Here is a 23,038-nt window from a genome sequence, read left to right on the forward strand (position 1 = left end):
TCGTTAGAGTTAGCTTGTTAAATTATATTATGAGCATTTCTTTGAAACTGTTCAGTCGTAAAAAAGTCTGAACATTTGATTGTTCGCAGTTATGTATCTCATGATTACATTATTAATATTTTTATTTCAACATCTCATTCTTTCCGAAACAATTGAACACAAATTAACTTTACCTGAACCAAATGAAAAATTGGATGAAGTGATACCCTCTTACGTCCAATCTACGTGGATAAAGTATCGAGATGAGGTTAATATTGATTTAGATCTTTTTACCTCTGGTTTTGCTTCAAAAGCTGTACAAATTTTGAATGGATCAACAGTTTCTGATGAATGTTCACAAGGAATAAGGTTCATGTTTGACCAAGGATCGAACAAAAAGATTTGGGCGATTAAGGGTAAGTCAAGTCTATTGTTTTGAATCAATAATAATAATCAATAAAACTTGAAGTTAATTTAATGTTTCTTTGAAGCTCTTGATTCATGGGGAAGATTCCCTCCACCTGGACTCTTTAGTGGAACAGCAAGTTCATTAGGCTCATATGATCAGTGTCTATCTATTGAAACACCGAGTGAATCTTTCGATACACAATATTGTTCGGTATATTTCAATCCTGTATTACCTCGACGTCCTGCTTTTCATAATATATTCCATAAAGTCCAGGTTTTTAATCATTCTTCAAATTTAACTCCAAATCAAAATGTAAGTCATTTTAATATGATAAAAGGTTTTATTTAACTGCTATTTATTTTATTCTTGAAGGCAATTGAATTTCTTGGTTCAAAGGCTCAGTTTTTTTATTACATTCCTACAAGGATCGGAGTTTGCTTGACAACTCATTGTAATCAAGATGAAATTGATTCCATCGTTAAAATCAGTATGTATTGAGAGTAACTCGTTAAACATACAATCGTATCTATCAATGATTCGATCTCACGAAACTAGCCTGTAATAATTGTTTTCCTTGGTTTCTTTTTAAAAGTTGCTCGAAAAATGTACCTGAAAGGAGAAGCAGCTACATGTGAAAGTAAATCAACAATCAATCGAAGCTTCAATGATCATCAAAAAATAGCTATGTAAGTAATTTCAGAATTCAATTCTGTTATAATAACTTTGCTATTCTTTCGTAGTCAAATTGACTATGAAGTTGGACTACTCTGGAATAAGCTGTGCAATTAATCTCAGGAGTTTCATTGTATTGCTTGGATTGTGTTACGTATTGATAGAATTAATTTTATTTCTCATGACATTCTTTTATTGTTGTCTTCGATATCAACAGAAAAATTATATTAATCCCAGTTTTATACTCAATAGTTGGTACTTTTATTGATTTATTCACGAGTCCAGGTAAGGAAATGTGAGCAAGTTTTCAAACAATTTAAATAATCTGCTCTTTTTGCATTCTTTTCCAATAGACAGAAACAATTCGTTGTTCATCTCGCTGTTTCTAGCCTTTTCAATGAAAAGAAATTTCATTTCGCTATTCTGCTCAAACCAAAAACATCAAGAATTGAAGTGTCTCAACGGAATCCGAGCTCTCACAATGACCTGGATAGTTTTTGGTCACACAATGATCACCTTGAATTTTCATGCTTTCAGTAAGACACTTTTGATATCCATAAAATTGCCCAATAAATGACAGTCAACTTGTGCACCCTGAGTCAAATGGTTTAAATTGAGTTCTGGACTTTCTGCGAATTCTATGACTTTACACCAAAATTTTTTTCTCTTCATTAGGCTATTCGTTCAACATCATTAATATAATCAAATCATTCGGTGTTCAAGCGCTTTTAAATGCTACATTCACTGTTGATACATTTTTCTTAATCAGGTAAAGCAAAAGCACATCTCATTTCCAATTAAAGTTATTAATTATTCTATTCTTAGTGGCTTATTGACATCTTTCATGACCTGGCAAATGACAAATGGTTCACACAAGAAATTCAATCCATTTTGGTTCATTGTTACTCGTTATTTGCGTCTAACACCATTCTTGATAATTGCTATGTGTGCAACGATTCTTTTACCGACGATGGGTTCTGGCCCTCTTTGGGATGTCGCTCAATTTGGTGTTGCCTGTGAAAAAAATTGGTGGATCAATATGTTTTATATTCAATCATTTTACAAAACCGAGGAAATTGTTAGTTTACCTTCCACAGTTAACTTCGCTTTGTGTTTAATAATAAATTGTCTTTTCTCTTTTCTTATTATTCAGTGTTTATTCCAATCTTGGTGGCTTTCCAGTGACATGTTTTTCCATGTTTCATCAATTATAGTTCTCATTCCGTTGCTGAAGAGTCAAAGATTGGGAATTATCATTAACTCTATCGTTATTTCATGTTTCATTGTAATTTCAGCAATCATTAATTACACGCGAAACTATCCACTCTCAGTATTACCATCAACTCCTCATGTAGAGTAAGTTGTATTTCGCTTCCAGTCTTAAAGATCCTTAATCATTCTACATTTTCTTTCAGCGAATTTTCGAAATTCATTGCAAATTATTTCATGAAACCTTGGACGCATGGACCACCGTTTTTCATAGGCTTATATCTGGGTTATTTAGTAGCCAGAAAAAAGTACATTAAAATAACTAAAGTAAAGTATCAGATGACAAAAGTTTTATGAACTGCATTTCATTCTTGTTGCTTCCTCTCCAGAATGTATCAATGTTTGCTCAGATTATGGCGATAATTTCAATGTTGATCGTTCTCTATGCTCCATATCCCTTAACCATTGGTAAAACTTGGTCAAAATGGGCTGTGATGATCTATGAGTCGACCAGTAGAGTAATATGGTCACTATCTGTCTCTTGGATCATTTATGCTTCAGCATCTGGTCATGGAGGTAAAACCTTTTTTCCCGCAAAAACATTTGATTAAATTTAATTTTTGTCGTCTTTTTTGATTAAGGTTTCATCAACAAGTTCTTGAGCTTACCAATATTCATACCATTTGCAAGGATATCTTATGCAGTCTATCTGAGTCATTCAATTATTATTTTTGCTTACATGGGATCGAGAAGAAACTTGTTTTTCACTGATTCATTCACCGCTGTAAGTAATCAAATGAACAAATGAGTTGTGCACTTGGCTTCAGAAAATTTACTTACACTTTTTATTCATCTTTTAGGTCAGTGTTTTCATTTCACATTGGGTTTTGTGTCAAATATTTGGTTTGATTGGAGCAGTTTTCGTTGAATATCCTTTTATTAATTTACAAAAATTGCTGTTGAATAATAGAATTGGAAAGAGCCGATCGAGGACTCGTGAACGAAATGAAGATCATACAAAAAAACTTGTCAGCTATCTTTAGCTTCAAGTCTGGTGCAAAACAATTCACGAAATATCGAAGGTTCCCTAAGAAATAGTGGGAACGAATTCAAATGTAAAATAACGTTTTTTACAATAACATATATTGATATTAAAAAATAGCTTTAAAATAAAAGATTGCACTTTTTTGATTAATTTCATACTGATATATATTTAATTGCGTGAATTAAATTTGCTTAATAAGCCAGAACACTTTCATGTAAAGCTTTTCCATTGAACTTAATGTTGTATTAATATCATAACATTTTGAAAAAAATTTAGTGAATGGCAAAACATCTAATTGAAACTAATCTATGTAATAGCATCAATTATCGTCGATGTAGAGTCGTTTCGACACTCCTTTTGAAGTAGAGCTAGCAAAGGGTATTAATTCACCAGTTAATGAAGTCTTGCTGCTTAAGAAGGATCAAAAGTCTCACAAAAGTTGAAAAAGTTAGAAATTGAAAACAAACTTTGGTTGAAAATTTATGGTAAATTGATTTAAACTGAATTAAATCGAATCCCGATTGTCTTTTCTAAGACTAGGTTAGGTTTTTCTATGTTCAATTCAATTGAATTTACAATTTTCAAAGTAAAACAATAAAAACTTTTGATCTTTTTTGAATTCAATTGTCATATTTAAAACATTTGTGTGTCAAAAATAAAATTTTGATGCGAAGATTGAATTCACCGGAACATTTAATCTAATTGCTACAAGTAACGGAAGGTCGATGCTCTAAACACTTAAGGGATATTAGTCTACTTTTTATTAGGTTTTTTCATTATTTATTAGAAATAGATGAAAATTGGAGATTAATTTGTCCAAGTTATTGGCTTCAATTCAGACAACCGTCAAAACAAATATCAACCGAATGTTTGCTAGGAAATGATATAGAACGGAAGACAGTCTGAGTTCAATATCATATCGATCGTTAGTCTTTTAAACAAATTATTAGTCAGATTTTGTTCAACAATAACTTCATAAAATTATTTTATACTTAACATTATAAACATTCTGAAGTACCTTTAAACATTGAATAATTATAAATTAGTTTTTCGCTTTTCAACCACGATTATGCATCTTATACCTAATTTACTGATATTTTTGTTTCGCGTCGATCATTCTATTCTTGCCGAATCAGATCAACTCAAATTGACTAACATTTCTCTATCCAAAGCAAATGCAAGATTGGATGGAGCGATACCATCTGACGTCCAATCTGCATGGATAAAGTATCGTGATGAGGTTAATATTGATTTGGATCTTTTTACTTCTGGTTTTGCTTCAAAAGCCGAACAAATTTTGAATGGATCAACAGTTTCTGATGAATGTTCACAAGGAATAAGGTTCATGTTGGACCAAGGATCGAGCAAAAAGATTTGGGCGATTAAGGGTAAGTCAAGTCTATTGTTTTGAATCAATAACAATAATCAATGTAACTTAGAGTGAAATTCATGTTTCTTTAAAGCTCTTGATTCATGGGGACGATTCCCTCCACCCGGACTATTTAGTGGAACAGCAAGTTCATTAGGCTCATATGATCAGTGTCTATCTATTGAAACACCAAGTGAATCTTTTGATACACAATATTGTTCAGTATATTTCAATCCTGTATTACCTCGACGTCCTGCTTTTCATAATATATTCCATAAAGTCCAGGTTTTTAATCATTCCTCTAACTTAACTCCAAATCAAAATGTAAGTTATTATTTCAATTTATGAGATTTATTTAACTGCTATTTATTTTTTTCTTGAAGGCAATTGAATTCCTTGGTTTAAAGGCTCAGTTTTTTTATTACATTCCTACAAGGATCGGAGTTTGCTTGACAACTCATTGTAATCAAGAAGAAATTGATTCCATCGTTAAAATAAGTATGTATTGAGATTAACTCGTTTAAATTTTGATGTCAATGATTCCATCTCACGAAACTAGCCTCCATTAATTGTTCTCCTTGGTTTCTTTTTAAAAGTTGCTCGAAAAATGTACCTGAAAGGAACAGCAGCTACATGTGAAAGTAAACCAACAATCTCACGAAACTTCAATAATCATCAAAAAATAGCATTGTAAGTCAAACCTTGGTAAAAATCAATTTAATGTTATGTTAGCTTTTCGAATGTTAGCTCTTGACTGAATTGACTAGCTGACTTTATTTCGTGCGTGTATCTGAAGGGATCGTTAGTAGCATTTCTACTTATTAAATGGTTCTATCATTGTCATTACTTTTAACAGGACAATCATACTAGTCCCAGTTTTGGCTTCAATAATCGGTACTCTTCTTGATACAATTAAAATATACGGTAAGAACGTATGATTTGAATGACGAACAACTGACAAATCTAAATTTTGTTTGCATAAATTTGACTTACTCTTTCGATAGAAACAGACAATTCGTTGTTCAGTTCATTGTTACTTGCTTTCTCGATCAAAAGAAACTTCATTTCGCTGTTCTATTCAAGTCCAAAACATCCAGAATTAAAATGTCTTAACGGAATCCGAGTTTTAACAATGTCCTGGATTGTCTTCGGTCATACTGTGGTCAAAATAAATTTCCATGCTTTCAGTAAGAAACTTAAATATCTATTCACAATAAACAAACCTTTGAGCGATTTTTGCATGAATCTATTATAACTTTTCTTCAAAACATTGATCTTTTGTCCAGGCCATTCATTCAACATTATCGACCTGATCAAACCATTCGGTGTTCAAGCACTTTTAAATGCTTCACTTACTGTTGATACTTTTTTCTTGATCAGGTAAGATTAAAGGGACATCTTTTTACCATCGAAATATTGCAGCAAAGTTATTAATTATTCCGCTTTTAGTGGACTCTTGACTTCTTATATGACCTGGCAAATGACAAATGGTTCACACAATAAATTCAATACATTTTGGCTCGTTGTCACTCGTTATTTGCGTCTAACACCATTCATGATAATTGCTATGTGTGCAACGATTCTTTTACCGACGATGGGTTCAGGGCCACTTTGGAATGAATTTGTTGCTCAATTCGGTCGAGACTGTGAAAATAATTGGTGGATTAACATGTTTTACATTCAATCATTTTATAAAACCAAAGAAATTGTAAATTAGAGTTTTCTTTGCTTCATAATTCGCAATATATTTTACAAAGTACTTCACTAAATGTCAAAATTCCCCTTTCCTTTTATTATTCAGTGTTTATCTTCCACTTGGTGGCTCTCCGTTGATATGTTTTTCCACATTCTGTCAGTTTTAGTTCTCATTCCATTGATGAAGAATCAAAGGTTGGGAATCACCATCAACTCAATCATAATTTCATGTTTCGTTGCGACTTCAGCGTTCATCAACATTACCAGAAACTATCCAATCTCAATTTTACCAACATTCCCTCAAGTGGAGTAAGTTTAATTACATTTCATTTTAATAACCCATTCTAATCATTCGAGTTGCTTTTCTGGTAGAGAGTTTTGGAATGATTTTATTGTCAACTTTTTCTGGAAACCTTATATTCATGGACCACCATTTTTCAGTGGATTGTATTTGGGCTACTTAATTGCGAGAAAAAAGTACATCAAACTAACCAAAGTAAATATCTGAGTGTAATAAGAACACAACTTTCAACAAATTCAATTCTCGTTGTTTCCTTTTCAGAATGTATCAATACTTGCTTGGGTAATGGTAATCCTCGCCCTTTTCACCGTTCTTCATGCTCCATATCCTTTAGCCATTGGTAAAACTTGGTCTAAATGGGCTGTGATGGTCTATGAGTCGACTAGTAGAGTAATTTGGTCACTATCTGTCTCTTGGATCATTTATGCTTCAGCATCTGGTCATGGAGGTAAAACTTTTTTAATGCAAAAACATTTGATTAACTTTAATTTCTCTCGTCTTTTTTGATTAAGGTTTAATCGACAAGTTTTTGAGCTTACCAATATTCATACCATTTGCAAGGATATCTTATGCAGTCTATTTAAGTCATTTAATTCTCATTTTTGCTTACATGGGATCGAGAAGAAGCTTGCTTTTTACAGATTCATTCACCGCTGTAAGTAACCCAATATTCATCAGAATTGTTTACTTGATTTTCGTCAAATTATTATAACTTTTATTTATCCTGCAGATAAGTCTTTTTCTGTCTCATTGGGTTCTATCGCAAATAATTGGCTTGATTGGAGCTGTTGTTTTTGAATATCCTTTTATTAATATTCAAAAATTGCTGTTGAAAAACAAAAACGAAAGCGTAAATTGAGCGCTGATGAATGGAATAAAGATTACACAGATAAACTTGTTAGTTCTGTTTGATGAAACTTCAATCTCGACAGCAGTTTGAGAGTCTTTTCAATTCAATTCTTAGTCCATTCCAAGTTTAATCAAGGATATTTTATATAACAATTAACTCAATTTTTACTATCACTACATCATCATTATATCACTGAACATTGTTGGACATTTACAGTAGCAATACTTTCCCAACCGGAGTACCAATTGTTTGTGAAAGTTCTTGAAATATGATTTGGAAACCAGCGCGAAGCTGTACCCGTTCACGGAATTCTTTTGTCAATTGTACTTTTGAATAATGTTCAGCAAAGTTATTAAAGTGAGGAAAGCTTGAAAATTGCTAAAGTTTGAAGTTAATTATAGCAAGATGCATAAATTTCACAGAAATTTCATATTTACCTTAATGATGCATCGGAAACTTAGCTTTTATGGTTTTCAAAGTGATGTTATGAAGTTATGCAAAGCAGTAACAGTCTTGTAACTGCGGTCTTCTTTCGGCCATTAACATCAGAATGATTTCCAATCTTCACACTCTTACATTAGTAAGAATAGTAATAGCCATAGTAATGACCTGTATAACCATTAGGAAATTTGTCGAACACTGAAGTAACAAAACTAGATTCAACTTTCAATGATGAAAATAATCAGAAACTAAAACTAGAAATGTTTGAGAAAAATTGTTATTGTTTAATGATCAATGCAAAACAAACTCGAGTCTGTTACTACGGGAGAAAAGCCCATTTTCCTTAACACTTTGTGTTGTTTATGGGGTTTAACACCTTATTTAGGAATCGTTTGATCAGATGCATTAATTTCGAGGCTTTTCTTCTCTTTGCATGATAAAGAGAGGTTAATCATCGGGCTTCTGTGTAAATTCAGAGTTAGAGTGAGACGTATAATTCAAGACCTCAGTGAATAACATCGACGTAATGAAATTATGCTAATAAATAATGCTATCAATGACGAATTGGGAATGTAAATTTGCTTTTATTGACAATTTGGTATTAAAAACACAATTGTAACATTTATGCACAAATAGACACAAACACTGCAAGACAAATGGGCAAAAACGGGTAAAAATGAATTTCTTTCAAACTTAAACACTGTAGACTTGTAGGGACAGAAAAACTGAATCCTTTAGTGCTCTTAAAAAACCTCTATGATCAATAGATTTCGAGAAAATTGAGTTCGAAATTGAAACTTTGATCGCTTTTTGTACAATTATGGAAGCAGATATTTTTATGAAACTAATGAGCTCGGTGTAACTTTTGATGGTCAACCAGAAAATGCACTTTATTACGTGAAAAAAAATTCCGATTTTATGTAAAATAGATAAGTTCGATTTTCAGTTAAACTGGCCTTTTTCTGTGACCGTAATATTAAGCAAGCTGAAACTTATTATTCGGCAATAAAAATTGTTTGTACACATAATGAATTAAATACTTTTTTCGATTTATCCGTAGTTCTCTTGATTTTGACCATTGACCTGAAAACTTTGAGGCTATATATTTCGAGAACGATAGCAATTACAATACTCAATCTTTGACCAAATATTAGATTGCCCTTTGGGCTATGATATATTTTAACTTTAGATGATTCAAGAAATTGCAAAGAAAAGTATAACATTGTATTACTTAGGTAACCAGAATTGATGTTTGATATAAAAAGTTAAATGGTTACTTATGATGTGTTAGAAGGATATTCATTATTAAATGAATTGACTCAGATTCATTCAATTTTCAGTCATATCATATTATAGATCATAACAATATCTAATGTTTGATCAAAGATTAGTGATTGTGAGTGATGCCACTCTCGAAATATATAGCCTCAAAGTTTTCAGGTCAATGGCCAAAATCAAGAGAACCGTCATGAATCTGAAAAAAGTATTTGATTCATGATGTGTACAAACAATTTTCATTGTCGAATGTTAAGTTTCAGCTTGATAAATTTTAAAGTCACAGAAAAAGGCCAGTTTAATTGTAAATCGAACTTATCTATTTTACATAAAATCGGAATTTTTTTTCACGTAATAAAGTGCATTTTCTGGTTGGCCATCAAAAGGTACATAGCGAAAATTAGTTTGGTAAAAATATCTGCTTCCATAATTGTACAAAAAGCGATCAAAGTTTCAATTTCGAACTCAATTTTCTCGAAATCTATCAATCATAGAGATTTTTTAAGAGCACTAAAGGATTCAGTTTTTCCGCCTCTACAAGTCAACAGTGTCTAAGTTTGAAAGAAATTCATTTGCACCCGATTTTGTCCATTTGTCTTGCAGTGTTTGTGTCAAGTTGTTCATAAATGTAACAATTGTGTTAGTTGTGTCTTTTTAGTAACAAACCACTTTGATGTGCTATTTTATGTCGTTATATCGTCGGTATTCGGGTACGAAAGTTGTAAATAACCACTGAAAGCTGATGTTGGCATCTTTAATGACAGTTTTCTGAACTAAGAGCATTTTTTGTTCGTGTTTTTGCTGCTAGACCTATCTTTTAGTCTTCCTGATGTCTTTTTAGTAACAACCATAGTCATTGTTCAATCCATCAAACTTTCTTCGCTTTCTGAGCTCCACACAAATCAATTTGTCAAATAAGTCTCCGAGTTTAAACTTTCCATGATTAATGAATAAGGAATTAAATGTTCGATAACATCATTTTAAAATTGATTCAGCAGCAGACTTAAAATCAACACTGACAATCAATGTTGATTCTTACATTTCAAAGAGTGTTATTGGAAAATGTAAATTAAACTCAACAAAAACACACATAACCGATGTTAAAGCTCTTTGTCATTTAATCAACAACTAAATTAGTCAATTAGGTCTTGTTATTTGAATGAAGTTGAGAGTTTATTTGATCACATTGCGCTCACACAATTTCGCTGGCAAACATTAAGGTGTTTTCATTTTAATCATCATCAGTTAGACTTTTCTCTGAGTATTTAAGCCAGAAGCTCATTGAGACTTAACTTCACTTTACTTCCAGCACTTGTATTAAAAGGATAACTTTCGACTAACAATTTTCAACTTCAACTTCAAACTCTTTCGACGTGTGTTTTATTATCAATTTGAAGTGCCTTTATTTAATTTTCTAACTCTGTTTTATTTTCATCTTTTTGTTTAGTTAATTATGATTAACATCAAGTATAATATTGCTTCTTTATCATTGCTGGCCGTGATTATGGTTGTCCAAGGTACATTAAACACTATGTCCAACAACCAAGAGACTTCAAGTAACCTGGCTCAAGCACATTCTGGAGCATGGGCTGGAGGCATGGCTATGCCTGGAATGATGCCGGGAATGATGATGCCTGGAATGCTGAATCCATGGGATATGATACGACAGACTCAACAAATGATCGCCAGTAAATAAATTTAAGTTTTTTAGTTTTTCCTTTTCAATTATTGGTTTTAAAACTTAAATATTTTTCATTTTTCACTGCAGATACAAATAAAAAGATCGAAGAAGACAATGCAAAACGAATGGCCAAATGCCATATTGTGAACAAAGATACATTTGTGAGAAGTGGTAACACATATATCATAACCGATTTAAGATGTGAAGACGGTAGTACAATTACGACTACCAGAACTGAATTTGCCGATGGACGAGTCACAACTAGCAGCAACTCTGGTTCTGGTTCTGGATCAAGCTCATCTTCATCAAACGGTGGATCTGGATCAAGTTCGTCTTCATCAGGTGGTGGATCTGGATTTGGATCAAGTTCGGCAACATCAGGCGGTGGGTCAGCACCAACTGATAATCAGAGCTCAAGTAGCAATTCAAACATCAACAATGGGTCTGGGCCAAACCCACCTCAAACCAATGATGCACCCACTGGAAGTTCAGGGAATTCTGCACCTCCACCAGCTTCATCTGATAATGGTGGAGCATCAAGTGTGGCTAGCACCTCAGGAGGAGGGGTAAGTCAAAACTGTTAACCTGATATTAACCTTCAATTTAGCATTTATTTCTAATATCGAGCTTTTTCTTGTTGTTTTATCTAAAAACTAATCTTTTCTTTTGTTTTTCATTAATTTCAGGCTATGGCCATGTCATCTGCAACTGGTTAGAATGAAACTAACAAATTATATGTTTACTTCATTTTGCTTGTATAACAGTTATGTTCTAATGAAAAACTCAATAAATTAACTTCTGAATTCATCATTAAACTGGTCTCTTTCTAATTATAAATAATAATTATAATTATAAATTCTTGTGGCTGGAATAACCTAAATCAACCTTGATCAATTTGCCCTGTTGAGTGTTGTTTCAGACACTGTTTATCCGTTTTACAATTATTATGTAAATTAAGTAAATTATAATAGTTGGTGTGAGATACACGAGTCTATTTATCGTAAGTTACAAAGTAATGATTTATACAATCATCGATCACCTTGACAAAAATCAAAATTTAAGCCAGCCATTCTAATAGAAGACAGTATTTAATTCGTTAATTTACACACGTTTGCATTACTCGAAGTGGTCTACATTTTACGTCTACATTGGTAGTCAAATTGATAAAATTTGGTTACACTGAACTAATAAACTCAGACAGTTTTTCAGTTTTTGTGTCATTAATAAATGAACAAAAGGCATCGTTTGACAAAAGAGGAAGATATAAAAGTTGAATAGATTTAGTTACTGATGAATTGAAAGTTATTAAAAGCAATGCGGATAAATATTCTGAAAGAGTTTGGATACATTAGGTTTAACGGAAAAACCAGTTCGTGTGAGTGTTGTGCCAAAATTTTGTAACTTTTCCATTGTAAATGTTACCTGTTTCTGTAACCGTCAAAATATTAATTGCTCATCAATATCAATGCATCAACTTTTCATCGAAAAATGAAAATTTTGGTTAGTATTAGTTATTCATCGATTGATTTTCTTGTCTGTCTTTTGTTTGTTTGTAAGTGACAACAATCCCGAACAAATAAATCATAAGAAAAATTGATTGAAAATCATCATTTATTAATAGTTTTTAATTTGAAAATCGTCTATTTATTTATTTCTTATTGTTTGTTTCTCTCATCGATCCCTCAGATTATTGTTATCGTGACGATTTGTTCAATAGGATTAATTTATTGTGATTACTACGGGGCTGGTTTCCCTGTTCACAGGCCAGCCTTTGCCCCAGGAGCGATTCGTTATAAGAGGATACCCTTCAGATATTTAGGAATAAACCATGTCAATCGATATGGCTTTCATGGTGGAAGTGGTGGCGGTGGAGGCGGTGGTGGTGGTGAAGAGGACGTTAATGGTCATGATGACAGTGATGGTCATGATGGCGAAGATATGAATGGAGGAGGATTAGGATTAGTGAGAAGATATTTAGGAGTATTGGCCCCTAGCAATGGAGGATTTTTTCCTTCCTTGTTTTCCCATCATAACTCACAAGAAAATGGGAATGGTGGTAGATATGGTGATAGACATGGAAGTGATCATGGTGGGGGACATGGAAGTGGATTTAAAGATAGACATGGATATGGTGGAAGCCATGGAGGCGATAGTGAACATGGAAACGACCGTGATCTCAGTTTTTCTCATCGTGATGAACATCATTCTTACTCTGATCGTTCTCCTGGTTTACTTGGAATCAGAGTTAATGGCTTATCTTGGTTAAGAAGACCTTTTGGAAAAGGTCTGTTCGGAATTTTAGGTTAACTAATAAATGTATCTTAATCAACATAAATGAAACTGTGATTGCAGTCATTTTTGTTCAGATTAAAAACCGATCGAGCTTTATATCATAACTATCACATCACTCAACTAAAATACTGACCATTCGATAGATTTGTGGCAAGTTTCTTATAAATTTTACATTATTGCTCTCAAAAATCGAATAAACCTTTCATCAAAAAAAATGATTGAAAAAATAGAGTGATTTAAGGGAAGTCGACAAAAAATTTATTATAGTTTGATATAAAAGGATGAATTTTTTTGTTCCATATAATAATAAGGTAATTGATACACAAAAAAAGATATCTTGTTAAACTTATAAAATATTTTAGATTAAGGTTTGCGTGGAGATGATTGAACCATGGTTTCCACATCGTTGAATATAACTTGAGCTCCTCCAAGAGAACTTGGAATAACTTCACCCTTATAGATGCGAGTTTCGACATCACCCGTTTCATCAGCCAGGTGAGTAGTTATAGCATATTTAGATACACGCCTCAAATCATTAGTGTCAATGTTTTTTAAATTTGAGACGGAAATTTTGTTTTTGATTTTGGGTGTAAGGATGGTTCCCATATCAAGATCAGCCTGAGGACGATGGTCAATCCACTTTTCATTGCCAGTTGAAAGAGACCGTATATGACGAGGATTGACAACTGGAACTCCAGGTGATGACTTAGTTCTGGCACGATTCTCTATGTTCTCTCGAGTAAGATCAGGGTATTTATGAATTACGGATGGAGTGGAAAGTGTTGATGTTCCTGGTTCGGAAGCAAGTTTTAGCCGCTTTGATGATGAAGGAGTTGATAAAATTTCTGGAGTTGCTGTGGATAATGTGCGACTACCTGCCTCAGGCACACTAGGGCGTCTTATATGGAAACTGGTGCTTCCTCCAGTGTTGCTATTGCCAGTGTTGATATTTTTATTACCAGTGGTAGGAGTTGTTGGATACATGGAATCCCAATAGTCTCTAAAAAGTCCCCAATCTGAATTATCAGCCGTTAATATTTCTTTAACAAGGTGCATCTTCTCTTTGGTTAAACACTGCTCGCGCTCAAGTTGAGCTTGTTTTTCCTTCAATACTCGTTCAAATATTCGTTTCAACCGTTCCTTTTCTCTTGCAATTCTTTCTTCAGTTACAGCTTTGGTCCTTTGATTTTCAACTCCGGCATGACTAAGAGCTTGATTCTTGCGATCGAGTTGTTCTTCTATTTCCCGTAAATGCCTCTCCAGGCCGTAAATTTTTCTCATGTATTCCTCTTGATCGCCTTCTAATTGACAGCATTTAGACTCTAATGTTTTAACTTGACCTTCACGAACTTCTAAATCGTTACGGATGATTTGAAGCTGTTGTTTAGTCAACATATTCTCATTTTCAGCCGAGATCAAACTTTCCCGGAACAACATTTCTGGAAAACAAAGAAAAATCAATTTAGAATCATGCAAAATATTTTGATTTGAATAATTTGATGTTTTGACTTACGTTTCTGCCGGATATGCTCGAAATGACGGAGTGTGTTCTTCTTTCTCAATTCCAAAATTTCTATTAGGTCAGCCGTTTGTTTTTTATCCCTGAAATCGATATTCTGGATTTATGGAAATAAATTTGTTTGAATTAGTTGCAAACTCATATGAGGAAAATTTAGGACAAAATCTTACCGAAATCAAAGGTAATGGAGGGCCAATAGTTTCGACCGGAGTAGATTCAACATTTGGATATGGAATAAATTTGGATGATGAATAAGGATGAGGCATTTTCAGGTGGAATGGTATATCATTTGCACGATTAATCAAGACTTCTTGAGCAGTTTCAGCGAATTTCATAACATGCTAGACGGAAAAAAAATACATTAAGTTAATAATAAAACTTTTAAAGCAAGTTAGACAGCTAAAAACACTTACCAAAGTTTCGTCAAAATCTTCTGAACCAGGATTAACACATAAAACCATCTTAATTTTACCTTCACCTTCAAAATAGCTTTTAAAAAGATGAGTCAATTTGTTATCTCGATAGGGAATCATTTTGTTTACTCCGAACTTTTGATTTTCTCTCAGCAATTCAATACAATTCCTGAGAGCCATCAAAGAATTGTTGATATTTCCGGCCTCTCGTAATCTCTCACCAATATTCTGAGTACGCTGAGTACGTTCACTTCCAGCAAGGTCAACTAAAGAAAGTTGACTTACTGTCAAGAATTTTTCATCTTGAATAACCTCACCCCCAGAATCCAGAGGAGCTTGGACAACTTTTATGTTGAAAACAGAGTGACTACGACTTGATTCAGTATTCAATGCAGTGTGAGCCATCCGTCGACGACGAACGCCTTTCACAAAGAGATCGAAAGCCTCATCCGCTGAAGTTACTTCAACCTCTTTGGCTAACCAAACAAAAACTCGCCTTCGTTTATCTTCTCGTAAGACTTTTGATTGCGGTTGTCTCAGTTTATGGGAGTCAATGATAATTTCTTCGTCCAGAAGATCATAGATATAGTTGTTGTAGATCTCTACATATGATACAAATATGGCGAAGGCATTTCCTTTAGAGTCTATATCTATTTTATTTTCATCTCTTTCCCTTTGGTCCCATTCTTTCAGCTCGTCATTATCTCTCCTTTTAACACGAGGCGTGCTAGTAATAGATGATGGAGTACGAGCGATTTGTTTCTCTTTCTGCCATTCCAATAATGCATCAGGCGTGGATCGGATAGTGAAGCCATTTTGAGCATCAGGCTTGAAAACAAACTTTCTACTCAAACTATCTTCGACACTATTGAATAAAACATCCAAAGTCCTAGGAAGTAAACCACAATCTTGTGAGTTACCGGTGACCGTGAAAGTTTTACCAGAAGATGTTATTCCATATGTGAACAATAGACCTGACATTGAAAATAGCACAGATTAGTATCAAGCTGGAAGAGTAAATTCTCTTGGGTGACTCGAAGGAGAAAAACTTACCATTTTTGCCATTAATAAGATCTCTGATGAGTGGTAAACCAATTCTGTCAAACAATTGTTTTTGAGTCGTGTCCTCAGGAAACACATGCTTAAAAGTATAAAATGATTCAAGCTTATTATTACCGAATGGTATCAACTGTAAGGTATTGTCATTCAATCTTTTGATGCAGACACAATCATTGTCATTCTTCAACGGCCGAAGTCTACAATAAACTTCAACAGGGTCCTTAGATCCGTTTGGCACTTTTGGTTTCGGTTTAGTCGCAGGTCCTTTTTTCGATGGTGTTTTCAACATAGCTGGTGTAGACATTGTTTCAATTTATAAATTAAATGAGTTAACAACAAAAACAACCCTGTGTTAAAAACTAATAAAAACTGGCGGTTTGAAAGATCTAAACGGTTTGGATTTGAAAAAAAAATTCAATGCGCAGGTCTGAAGCGCGCCAACCAGACGTTGGGAGAGTTGAGAAATGTTTGGGATTAGTTTAAGTCTCTAGTTAATTTAAAAATTTACTATCTTGCATTTATTGTTAGCAATTGTCTTGATAAATTTTCCTTAATTATCAGTAGAGTTTTCAATTTTTTCAGCCATTTTGTTTTCTGCTGGATTCACGTGCATATCATTAAATATTCCGGACTTATTACATTAACATTTTTACCCAAAAGATGGCCAACTATTTAGATGAATGGAGACTCGGAAATATTCACACTTTCTGTTTATAAGATTCCAGAGTCCTTAAGATTTGACTCATTTGTGTACTTTATTTGCTATTTAATCCCTTTAAGCTGTTGAAAATAATTCTTAATCTGCTCGAATCTATCGATTTCCGCAACAAATTTATAATTATTAAGATTCATGAGATGTAAGAGGAAATGTAAGCTTAAAATTTCTTCGAATCAATAAAATGAAATGTTAAATAAAACATTAAAAATTAAAATGAACATAATCTTTTGAATCAAACAGATAATTTTTCACTCAACAACTGTCCTTAAAACCTGAATAATGTTCATGATGAACATCAATTCAAAGTACGATGGAAAGATTCACCATCAAGATGACAAATTAACCTGATGATGGTCACTGTAAATCTGATCGAGCAACTTTTTCATCAAAAGCAAGCAAAATTTCGTTTCACGATTAAAACGAGTGAAAAGACCAAATTTATGTTTCAATGTTAGCGTTGCTAAGCATTAACCATCTCATAATGACGATATTATATAATATTAGTTAACTTTTTTTTCTCCCTTTCTTTAACCTTTTCTCTCCCTGATTATTATTTGATTGCTTCTCACCCAGATTGCTTTTAAGCTGAGTTGTTTGGAATAATTGAAGAGACTTTCAATTTCTACCTGTCAATTGTATTATTTGTTTATTCACTTCGGTTGAATTTTCTGCAATAAATCTTCTTGATAAATTAATCTTTGTTCAATTTTTGAATTCAATCAAGTTTGTGTCCTACTTCGAAAATGCCAATCCAACTGTTTGAATCGGAAGATCATGCATCAACTTATGTCCGAGCTCGACCATCACCTCCAGCCTCACTGATAAATGCCATTGTTGATTTTCTTGATTCAGGTAATCTTAGAAATGAAAATGGTTCCTGGCCAAAAGCAGTTGATGTTGGTGCTGGTTCAGGTCAAACCACCTTTCTGATTAAAGATTATTTCGACGAAATTCTTGGTGTTGATATAAGTGCAGCTCAAATTGCTGAGGCCAATAAACGGAATAAATATCCCAATATTTCATTCAAGGTAAACACACGTTCATTTCGTGTTCTTTTTTCATCGCCAAAAACCAAATTAGAGTTGATTATCAGACTTAGATCGAGATTGATGAAATTAGGACCAGACGTCAACATCGCAAGCGAAAGTAAACCTTTACTTGGTACTTGAATGTTGAAAAACAATTAACTTATCTCATTCTAATGTTTGATTTGCTTTTTCAAATTCAGGTCGCTCGAGCAGAATCAATTCCATTGGAAGATAAATCAGTTAATCTATTAACAGCATCACAGTGTCTCCATTGGTTTGATTTAACCTCATTTTACGAAGAAGTTGATCGACTTTTAGCTCCTGGAGGAGTTTTTGCTGCTTTTGGTTACATTTGTTATCCCATTCGATCACCAAACGATTGTCCAGTTGCTGATAAAATGGCTCAATTGATTGAAAAAGCTTTCAACAATTTGGAAGACATGGGCCTCTGGGAACAACCCGCAATGAACTTTCTCCATTCCAAATACGAAAATTTAAAATTACCTTATCGGGATTCAAAACGAATAACGGACATAATCTGTCCAGTTACCTATTCGAGCGAAAGTTTTCTTGATTACATCACCTCATGGTCAGCATACAATACTTTGGCTTCTAAATCCCCGGAGAAAGCAGACATCTTCATTGAAGATATCGCTAATCGAATGAAAGATATCCTTGGAACATGTGATTTCGGATCAGTTCAGATAAAACTCAACTTTGAATTTTTCCTTCTTATGGCTAGAAAATGAAAAGAGTTTTGATTACTACAGTGTATTAAAACAAAAACATTACATGATGAGATGATAACATAAAATAGTACATACCCAAATCTTGACAATGATCAAGTACCAATTAAAATAATCAGCTCATCATGTGTTTATTTGTCTATTTTGTTAACTCTGCATCCAATATTATTTTGATTCAAGTAATCATCAAAAATACTATTAATAATAGCCATCATAACTTTGCTGTGAAGGCAATTTTTTAACGCAAATGTGCGCTATCATTTCTTTTCAATATTCAACATTAAACTTATTCATTATCGACAAATACAGCTGGTGATTGATGATACAATTTATTCCGATTCCATGTTGATTCCAAAAACTGCTAATCTGTTAGTTCAAAAAATGATAACAAACAAACTTCAGCAAAATCGTAAAGAAACAAGATTGTCACTAATTGGAAGCACCACGATCAGAAAAATCCATAAAAGTAGCTTGAAATAATTTATATTACAGATTAAATCACAACATTCTATATCTAATAAATCAAATTATTATTGTGAAGTTAGAAAAACATTTTTAAAAAATAAACACATGAAAAAATACAAAGTAAACCAAGTTACAAAGAGCAACTTCACTTCACTCTTTGAGTTACATTCAGATATTGAGACAAGCATTGACAAGAAAAAAATATTAAAACCAGCTGATTGTGCAGTTCTTTTGGTTTGCTTTTTCCAAGATGCAAACCTAAAATGAAACTGTTCTTTTGATTATTTAAATTGTTGTTTAATTGATTAATATGATTTAATATTTTTTTAATAGTTAACTATCAAAGTGCTCAAAAAAGAAACTGATCATTCTTCAATTTTCAATCCAAACAAGATTACTATCACCAGATAAATTCACTATATCTTTTGTCTCTGTATATCAGCTCAATATTGGATCTTGTTTTCCAATGCAAAAGCATTTGACAACGTTTGATATTTTAAATGTTTCATGTTGAACAGCTCATATTCTCATCATTTGCCGTGTTTTTTCAATATCAAAAATTCTAATTCTTCTTTTGTTTAGTGAAATAGCATTTTAAATAACCACCTTAATCCTTTCATTTGTGGATTAACGTTTTACATTTCTGCTGTGATACAAGAGTCAAGACTTGAGCTGCCATAAAACGCATTTTAATGTAGCAAAAATGACTAGTGAAGTAGAAAACTTCATAAATGACCCTGAAATTGGATCAAAGTCCAGTCTGTCGTTTAAGTCAAATAGGATCAAATTACTTCGGGTTAGTATATGATTCAGCATAAGACTTTATCATCCTAAAACAATATTGCACTTTTATTATCAACAATGATTACCGCATCGCTTAAAATTCAGATAGTTTCATTTTAATATTTCATGGTTTAAACTCTTGCAATACATTCTATTATTTGCTAATATCTGACACCTAGTATTTTGTTTATTGATTTAGCACCAGATATTGGTTCGACTTGAATTTAGCTTAATCATTCACAGAAGCCTTTTGTTGAATTGATATTAAATTTGCAAAATGTATCCTATATAACATCATTTTAAACTTATGATTAATTTGCTTCATTTTTTTTGCACAGTTATGGCGACCATTACCTCGTTTTGTGAAAATATTTTTGGCCATTGTACTTTTATCTGTTTCATTTATGAGCTGTCTTCTTATGGTATGGCCAGATTTTATCAAAAACACTATACCTGGAAAAGAGTTACCCTTCAAAATTAACGAAGAGCTGGATGTACAAAAATCTGTGATATTCTCTCCTCAACAACTACCCCGGCCTGTCAACTCAAAACAAAATTCTTATAGCGCTGATATTGCCATTAATCCGTTGTCTCCTAAATCAATTCAAGCACCTTCTTCATTAACATCTCAGTCTTCACCATCCTTACCCCATCAATACCCAACATTTGTGAAAGTTGAAGGTGATTTTACATTAGACGATATTAGTTGGGAACGAGATATACTTAATAGCGAGGTGCCTATTAATGATCAACAAAAAGAAATTATAACTGCTACTTTACATTCATGGGAGGGTTATCGAAAATATGCTTGGGGTTTTGATACTTTGAAACCAATTTCACGCACTAGCTCAACTTGGTTTGGTGTTGGTTTGACAATCATTGATTCACTAGATACGTTGTTGTTAATGGGATTAGAAAAAGAATTTAAAGAAGCTCTTGATTGGATCGATAAAGATCTAAACTTTCATACTAATACAGATGTCAATTGTTTTGAAATGACCATCAGGGTTCTTGGTGGTCTATTATCATCATATCATTTAACAAGAAGTGCAACTTTGTTAACAAAAGCTCTGGATGTTGGTGATCGATTGATTCATTGTTTTGATTCTCCATCAGGTGTTATTCCTTACAGTGATGTCAATCTTTACACAAAATCCCCAAAATCTCCAGTCTGGTCCCAAGACTCTAGTACTTCAGAAGTTAGTACAATGCAATTAGAATTTCGTGATTTGTCTCGAATCACAAAACAATCAATTTATGAAGAAACCTCTTTCAAAACTTCTGAACATCTTCACTCAATAACTTCAGATGATCCTTTAGTTCCTATGTTTATTAATCCTACTAATGGACGTTTCTCACCTTCGACTATCACTCTTGGAGCCAGAGGCGATTCATATTATGAATATCTGTTAAAGCAATATTTACAAACCGGTGTTGAATGGTTAAAAGATGATTATATGAAAGCAGTTGACGCAATAAGAAATCGTTTAACGAGAGTTACTCAAGGGCCAAAACAATTAACGTTCATCGGTGAATTATTACGCCGTGAAAATTCCGGTGTTCACCCGAAAATGGACCATCTTGTGTGTTTCTTGCCTGGTACGTTAGCTTTAGGTCATCATCATTTGTTGAAAACAAATGCATATGCTGATGATTATACTATGAAAGGTAAAGTGGAACAGCACATGGAACTAGCATTGGAATTGGCTCGAACTTGTCAATTTATGTACAATTTAACTGCGACAGGCTTATCGCCAGAGATTGCTTATTTTGCTGAAAATCCATCTCAGGATGAAGATGAGTTTCAAATTCGTCCTGCGGATACTCATAACCTTCTTCGTCCTGAACATGTTGAATCTCTGTTTTACCTTTATCATCTTACTAAGGATAAAAAATATCGTGATCAAGGCTGGCAGGTTTGTGTTAATTAATTTTATTTGTTAATTTTTATGTAACTGTTTTGATTTTTCTTTACAATAATTTATTTTTCATTTATTATCAGATTTTCCAGTCTTTCAATAAATATTGTAAAGTTCCTTCTGGTGGATACACGAGTATTGGAAATGTTAGAGATCCTAAACATGTTCGTCCGAAAGATAATCAAGAATCGTTTTGGTTGGCTGAAACTTTGAAATATTTATATCTGTTGTTCAGTGATGATGAACAATTAATTCACAAAATTTTAAACCATTATATTTTCAACACTGAAGGTCATCTTGTTAAGAGATATCAATATCCAACTCCTCGAGAAGGCTCGCCTTAGAACCTTCATAATGCTCTAATATTACATTAAAAGCGTCTTTAGCAATTCTTTTACGTCTATTGACTTCTTTTTTCATTTTAGCGTGAGCAGCTTGACATTCTTTGAGTTTTCCAGAGTCAACTTTGACAGATCCTGACGTTTGAATTTTTTCTTCCAAATCTTTGATTTCCTTTTGCACATCAGACAATTTTTTCTCTATCTCGGTCAATGGCGGTATCTCCTTTCGTCGGGATACTTCAGCTCTTTTCATATTATAATCCATTGAAAGTTTTTCATGTTCATTATAAAGATTTTTAATTTTCTCTTCAATCTCCTGCATTTCTCCATCTTTAAAATCAGTAAAACTATCCTGATTGTAGAAATAAATATTTTGCTTGCCATAAGCTTTGGTGATAATCTGCTTCTTCTCGACTAATGTTTCCAATGCTTTAGTTACATCTTTTTTAGCATAGCTTTGTAAATTTCCATGAATATCATTTGCACTGTAAGGTCGATTTGCACTCTTCAAATAATCTAAAACTCCTTTTTCCGCCATTTTTTTCTCGAAGACAACCTAAGAAATCTAAAAGAAATAAATTACTCATAAACTATAGAACATTAAATGAAATGAACTTACCTTTCTTGAAGTGAATAAGAAGAACTTTAACTAAATAATATCAAGAAAATTAATTAAACTTCACAATATAAAATAATTTAACTTTAATAAAGTTACTTTATTAATGCTTATGTAATATGATGAAAGAACGAAGATAAGACTGTTTTGATGAGTTTAGAAAAAGCTTTCCATTTAAGCGGTTTTTTCGAAAATTACAAATTCTTTTGTTTA

At 33.0% G+C, this 23,038-nt stretch overlaps 7 protein-coding genes across 8 annotated transcripts; 5 read left to right on the forward strand and 2 right to left on the reverse strand.

Moving 5' to 3' along the window:
- Positions 1-91: 91 nt before the first annotated feature.
- Positions 92-7,608, forward strand: LOC107369021 (uncharacterized). Its single transcript, XM_089267425.1, has 27 exons — positions 92-395; positions 471-700; positions 743-875; positions 981-1,074; positions 1,278-1,345; positions 1,414-1,596; positions 1,736-1,829; positions 1,886-2,138; positions 2,214-2,416; positions 2,476-2,596; positions 2,659-2,845; positions 2,911-3,053; positions 3,130-3,311; positions 3,632-3,648; positions 4,487-4,702; positions 4,778-5,007; positions 5,067-5,181; positions 5,280-5,373; positions 5,540-5,607; positions 5,688-5,870; positions 5,970-6,063; positions 6,133-6,391; positions 6,485-6,687; positions 6,751-6,874; positions 6,941-7,127; positions 7,192-7,334; positions 7,410-7,608. Exons 1-27 carry the CDS (start codon positions 92-94, stop codon positions 7,536-7,538), a joined length of 4,257 nt encoding a protein of 1,418 aa, XP_089123551.1. The 3' UTR covers positions 7,539-7,608.
- A 2,944-nt stretch (positions 7,609-10,552) lies between these two features.
- On the forward strand, positions 10,553-11,736 carry LOC107368878 (uncharacterized). Its single transcript, XM_015936766.3, has 4 exons — positions 10,553-10,618; positions 10,693-10,933; positions 11,014-11,492; positions 11,613-11,736. Exons 2-4 carry the CDS (start codon positions 10,699-10,701, stop codon positions 11,640-11,642), a joined length of 744 nt encoding a protein of 247 aa, XP_015792252.2. The 5' UTR covers positions 10,553-10,618; positions 10,693-10,698; the 3' UTR covers positions 11,643-11,736.
- Positions 11,737-12,313: 577 nt separating this feature from the next.
- Positions 12,314-13,362, forward strand: LOC149094142 (uncharacterized). The gene is made up of 2 exons (XM_089266895.1): positions 12,314-12,426; positions 12,613-13,362. The coding sequence occupies exons 1-2, from the start codon at positions 12,415-12,417 to the stop codon at positions 13,231-13,233; spliced, it is 633 nt and encodes a 210-aa protein (XP_089123021.1). The 5' UTR covers positions 12,314-12,414; the 3' UTR covers positions 13,234-13,362.
- Positions 13,363-13,453: 91 nt separating this feature from the next.
- On the reverse strand, positions 13,454-16,570 carry LOC107368942 (kinesin-like protein KIF23). Its single transcript, XM_015936837.3, has 5 exons — positions 16,204-16,570; positions 15,151-16,124; positions 14,908-15,078; positions 14,732-14,834; positions 13,454-14,657 (listed from the first exon to the last, which is right to left on the reverse strand). The coding sequence occupies exons 1-5, from the start codon at positions 16,511-16,513 to the stop codon at positions 13,582-13,584; spliced, it is 2,634 nt and encodes an 877-aa protein (XP_015792323.1). The 5' UTR covers positions 16,514-16,570; the 3' UTR covers positions 13,454-13,581.
- Positions 16,571-17,545: 975 nt separating this feature from the next.
- Positions 17,546-18,999, forward strand: LOC107368944 (putative methyltransferase DDB_G0268948). The gene is made up of 2 exons (XM_015936840.3): positions 17,546-17,955; positions 18,156-18,999. The coding sequence occupies exons 1-2, from the start codon at positions 17,671-17,673 to the stop codon at positions 18,702-18,704; spliced, it is 834 nt and encodes a 277-aa protein (XP_015792326.2). The 5' UTR covers positions 17,546-17,670; the 3' UTR covers positions 18,705-18,999.
- A 396-nt stretch (positions 19,000-19,395) lies between these two features.
- On the forward strand, positions 19,396-22,265 carry alpha-Man-Ib (alpha-Mannosidase class I b). Its single transcript, XM_015936838.3, has 3 exons — positions 19,396-19,962; positions 20,288-21,865; positions 21,952-22,265. The coding sequence occupies exons 1-3, from the start codon at positions 19,870-19,872 to the stop codon at positions 22,210-22,212; spliced, it is 1,932 nt and encodes a 643-aa protein (XP_015792324.1). The 5' UTR covers positions 19,396-19,869; the 3' UTR covers positions 22,213-22,265.
- LOC107368945 (homologous-pairing protein 2 homolog) lies at positions 21,867-22,953 on the reverse strand. Of its 2 annotated transcripts, none has more exons than XM_025162242.2 (2): positions 22,829-22,953; positions 21,867-22,765 (listed from the first exon to the last, which is right to left on the reverse strand). In XM_025162242.2, the coding sequence occupies exon 2, from the start codon at positions 22,745-22,747 to the stop codon at positions 22,169-22,171; it is 579 nt and encodes a 192-aa protein (XP_025018010.2). In that variant the 5' UTR covers positions 22,748-22,765; positions 22,829-22,953; the 3' UTR covers positions 21,867-22,168. The 2 variants fall into 2 exon arrangements, with proteins under 2 accessions (XP_025018010.2, XP_015792327.2); XM_015936841.3 differs by having other exon boundaries at positions 21,867-22,774.
- Positions 22,954-23,038: the final 85 nt, after the last annotated feature.

The sequence above is a fragment of the Tetranychus urticae genome, chromosome 2 (assembly GCF_039701765.1).
Source record: "Tetranychus urticae isolate SD_2017Ah chromosome 2, NJAU_TeUrti_SD_1.0, whole genome shotgun sequence".
In the NCBI taxonomy this organism is placed as follows: domain Eukaryota; kingdom Metazoa; phylum Arthropoda; class Arachnida; order Trombidiformes; family Tetranychidae; genus Tetranychus; species Tetranychus urticae.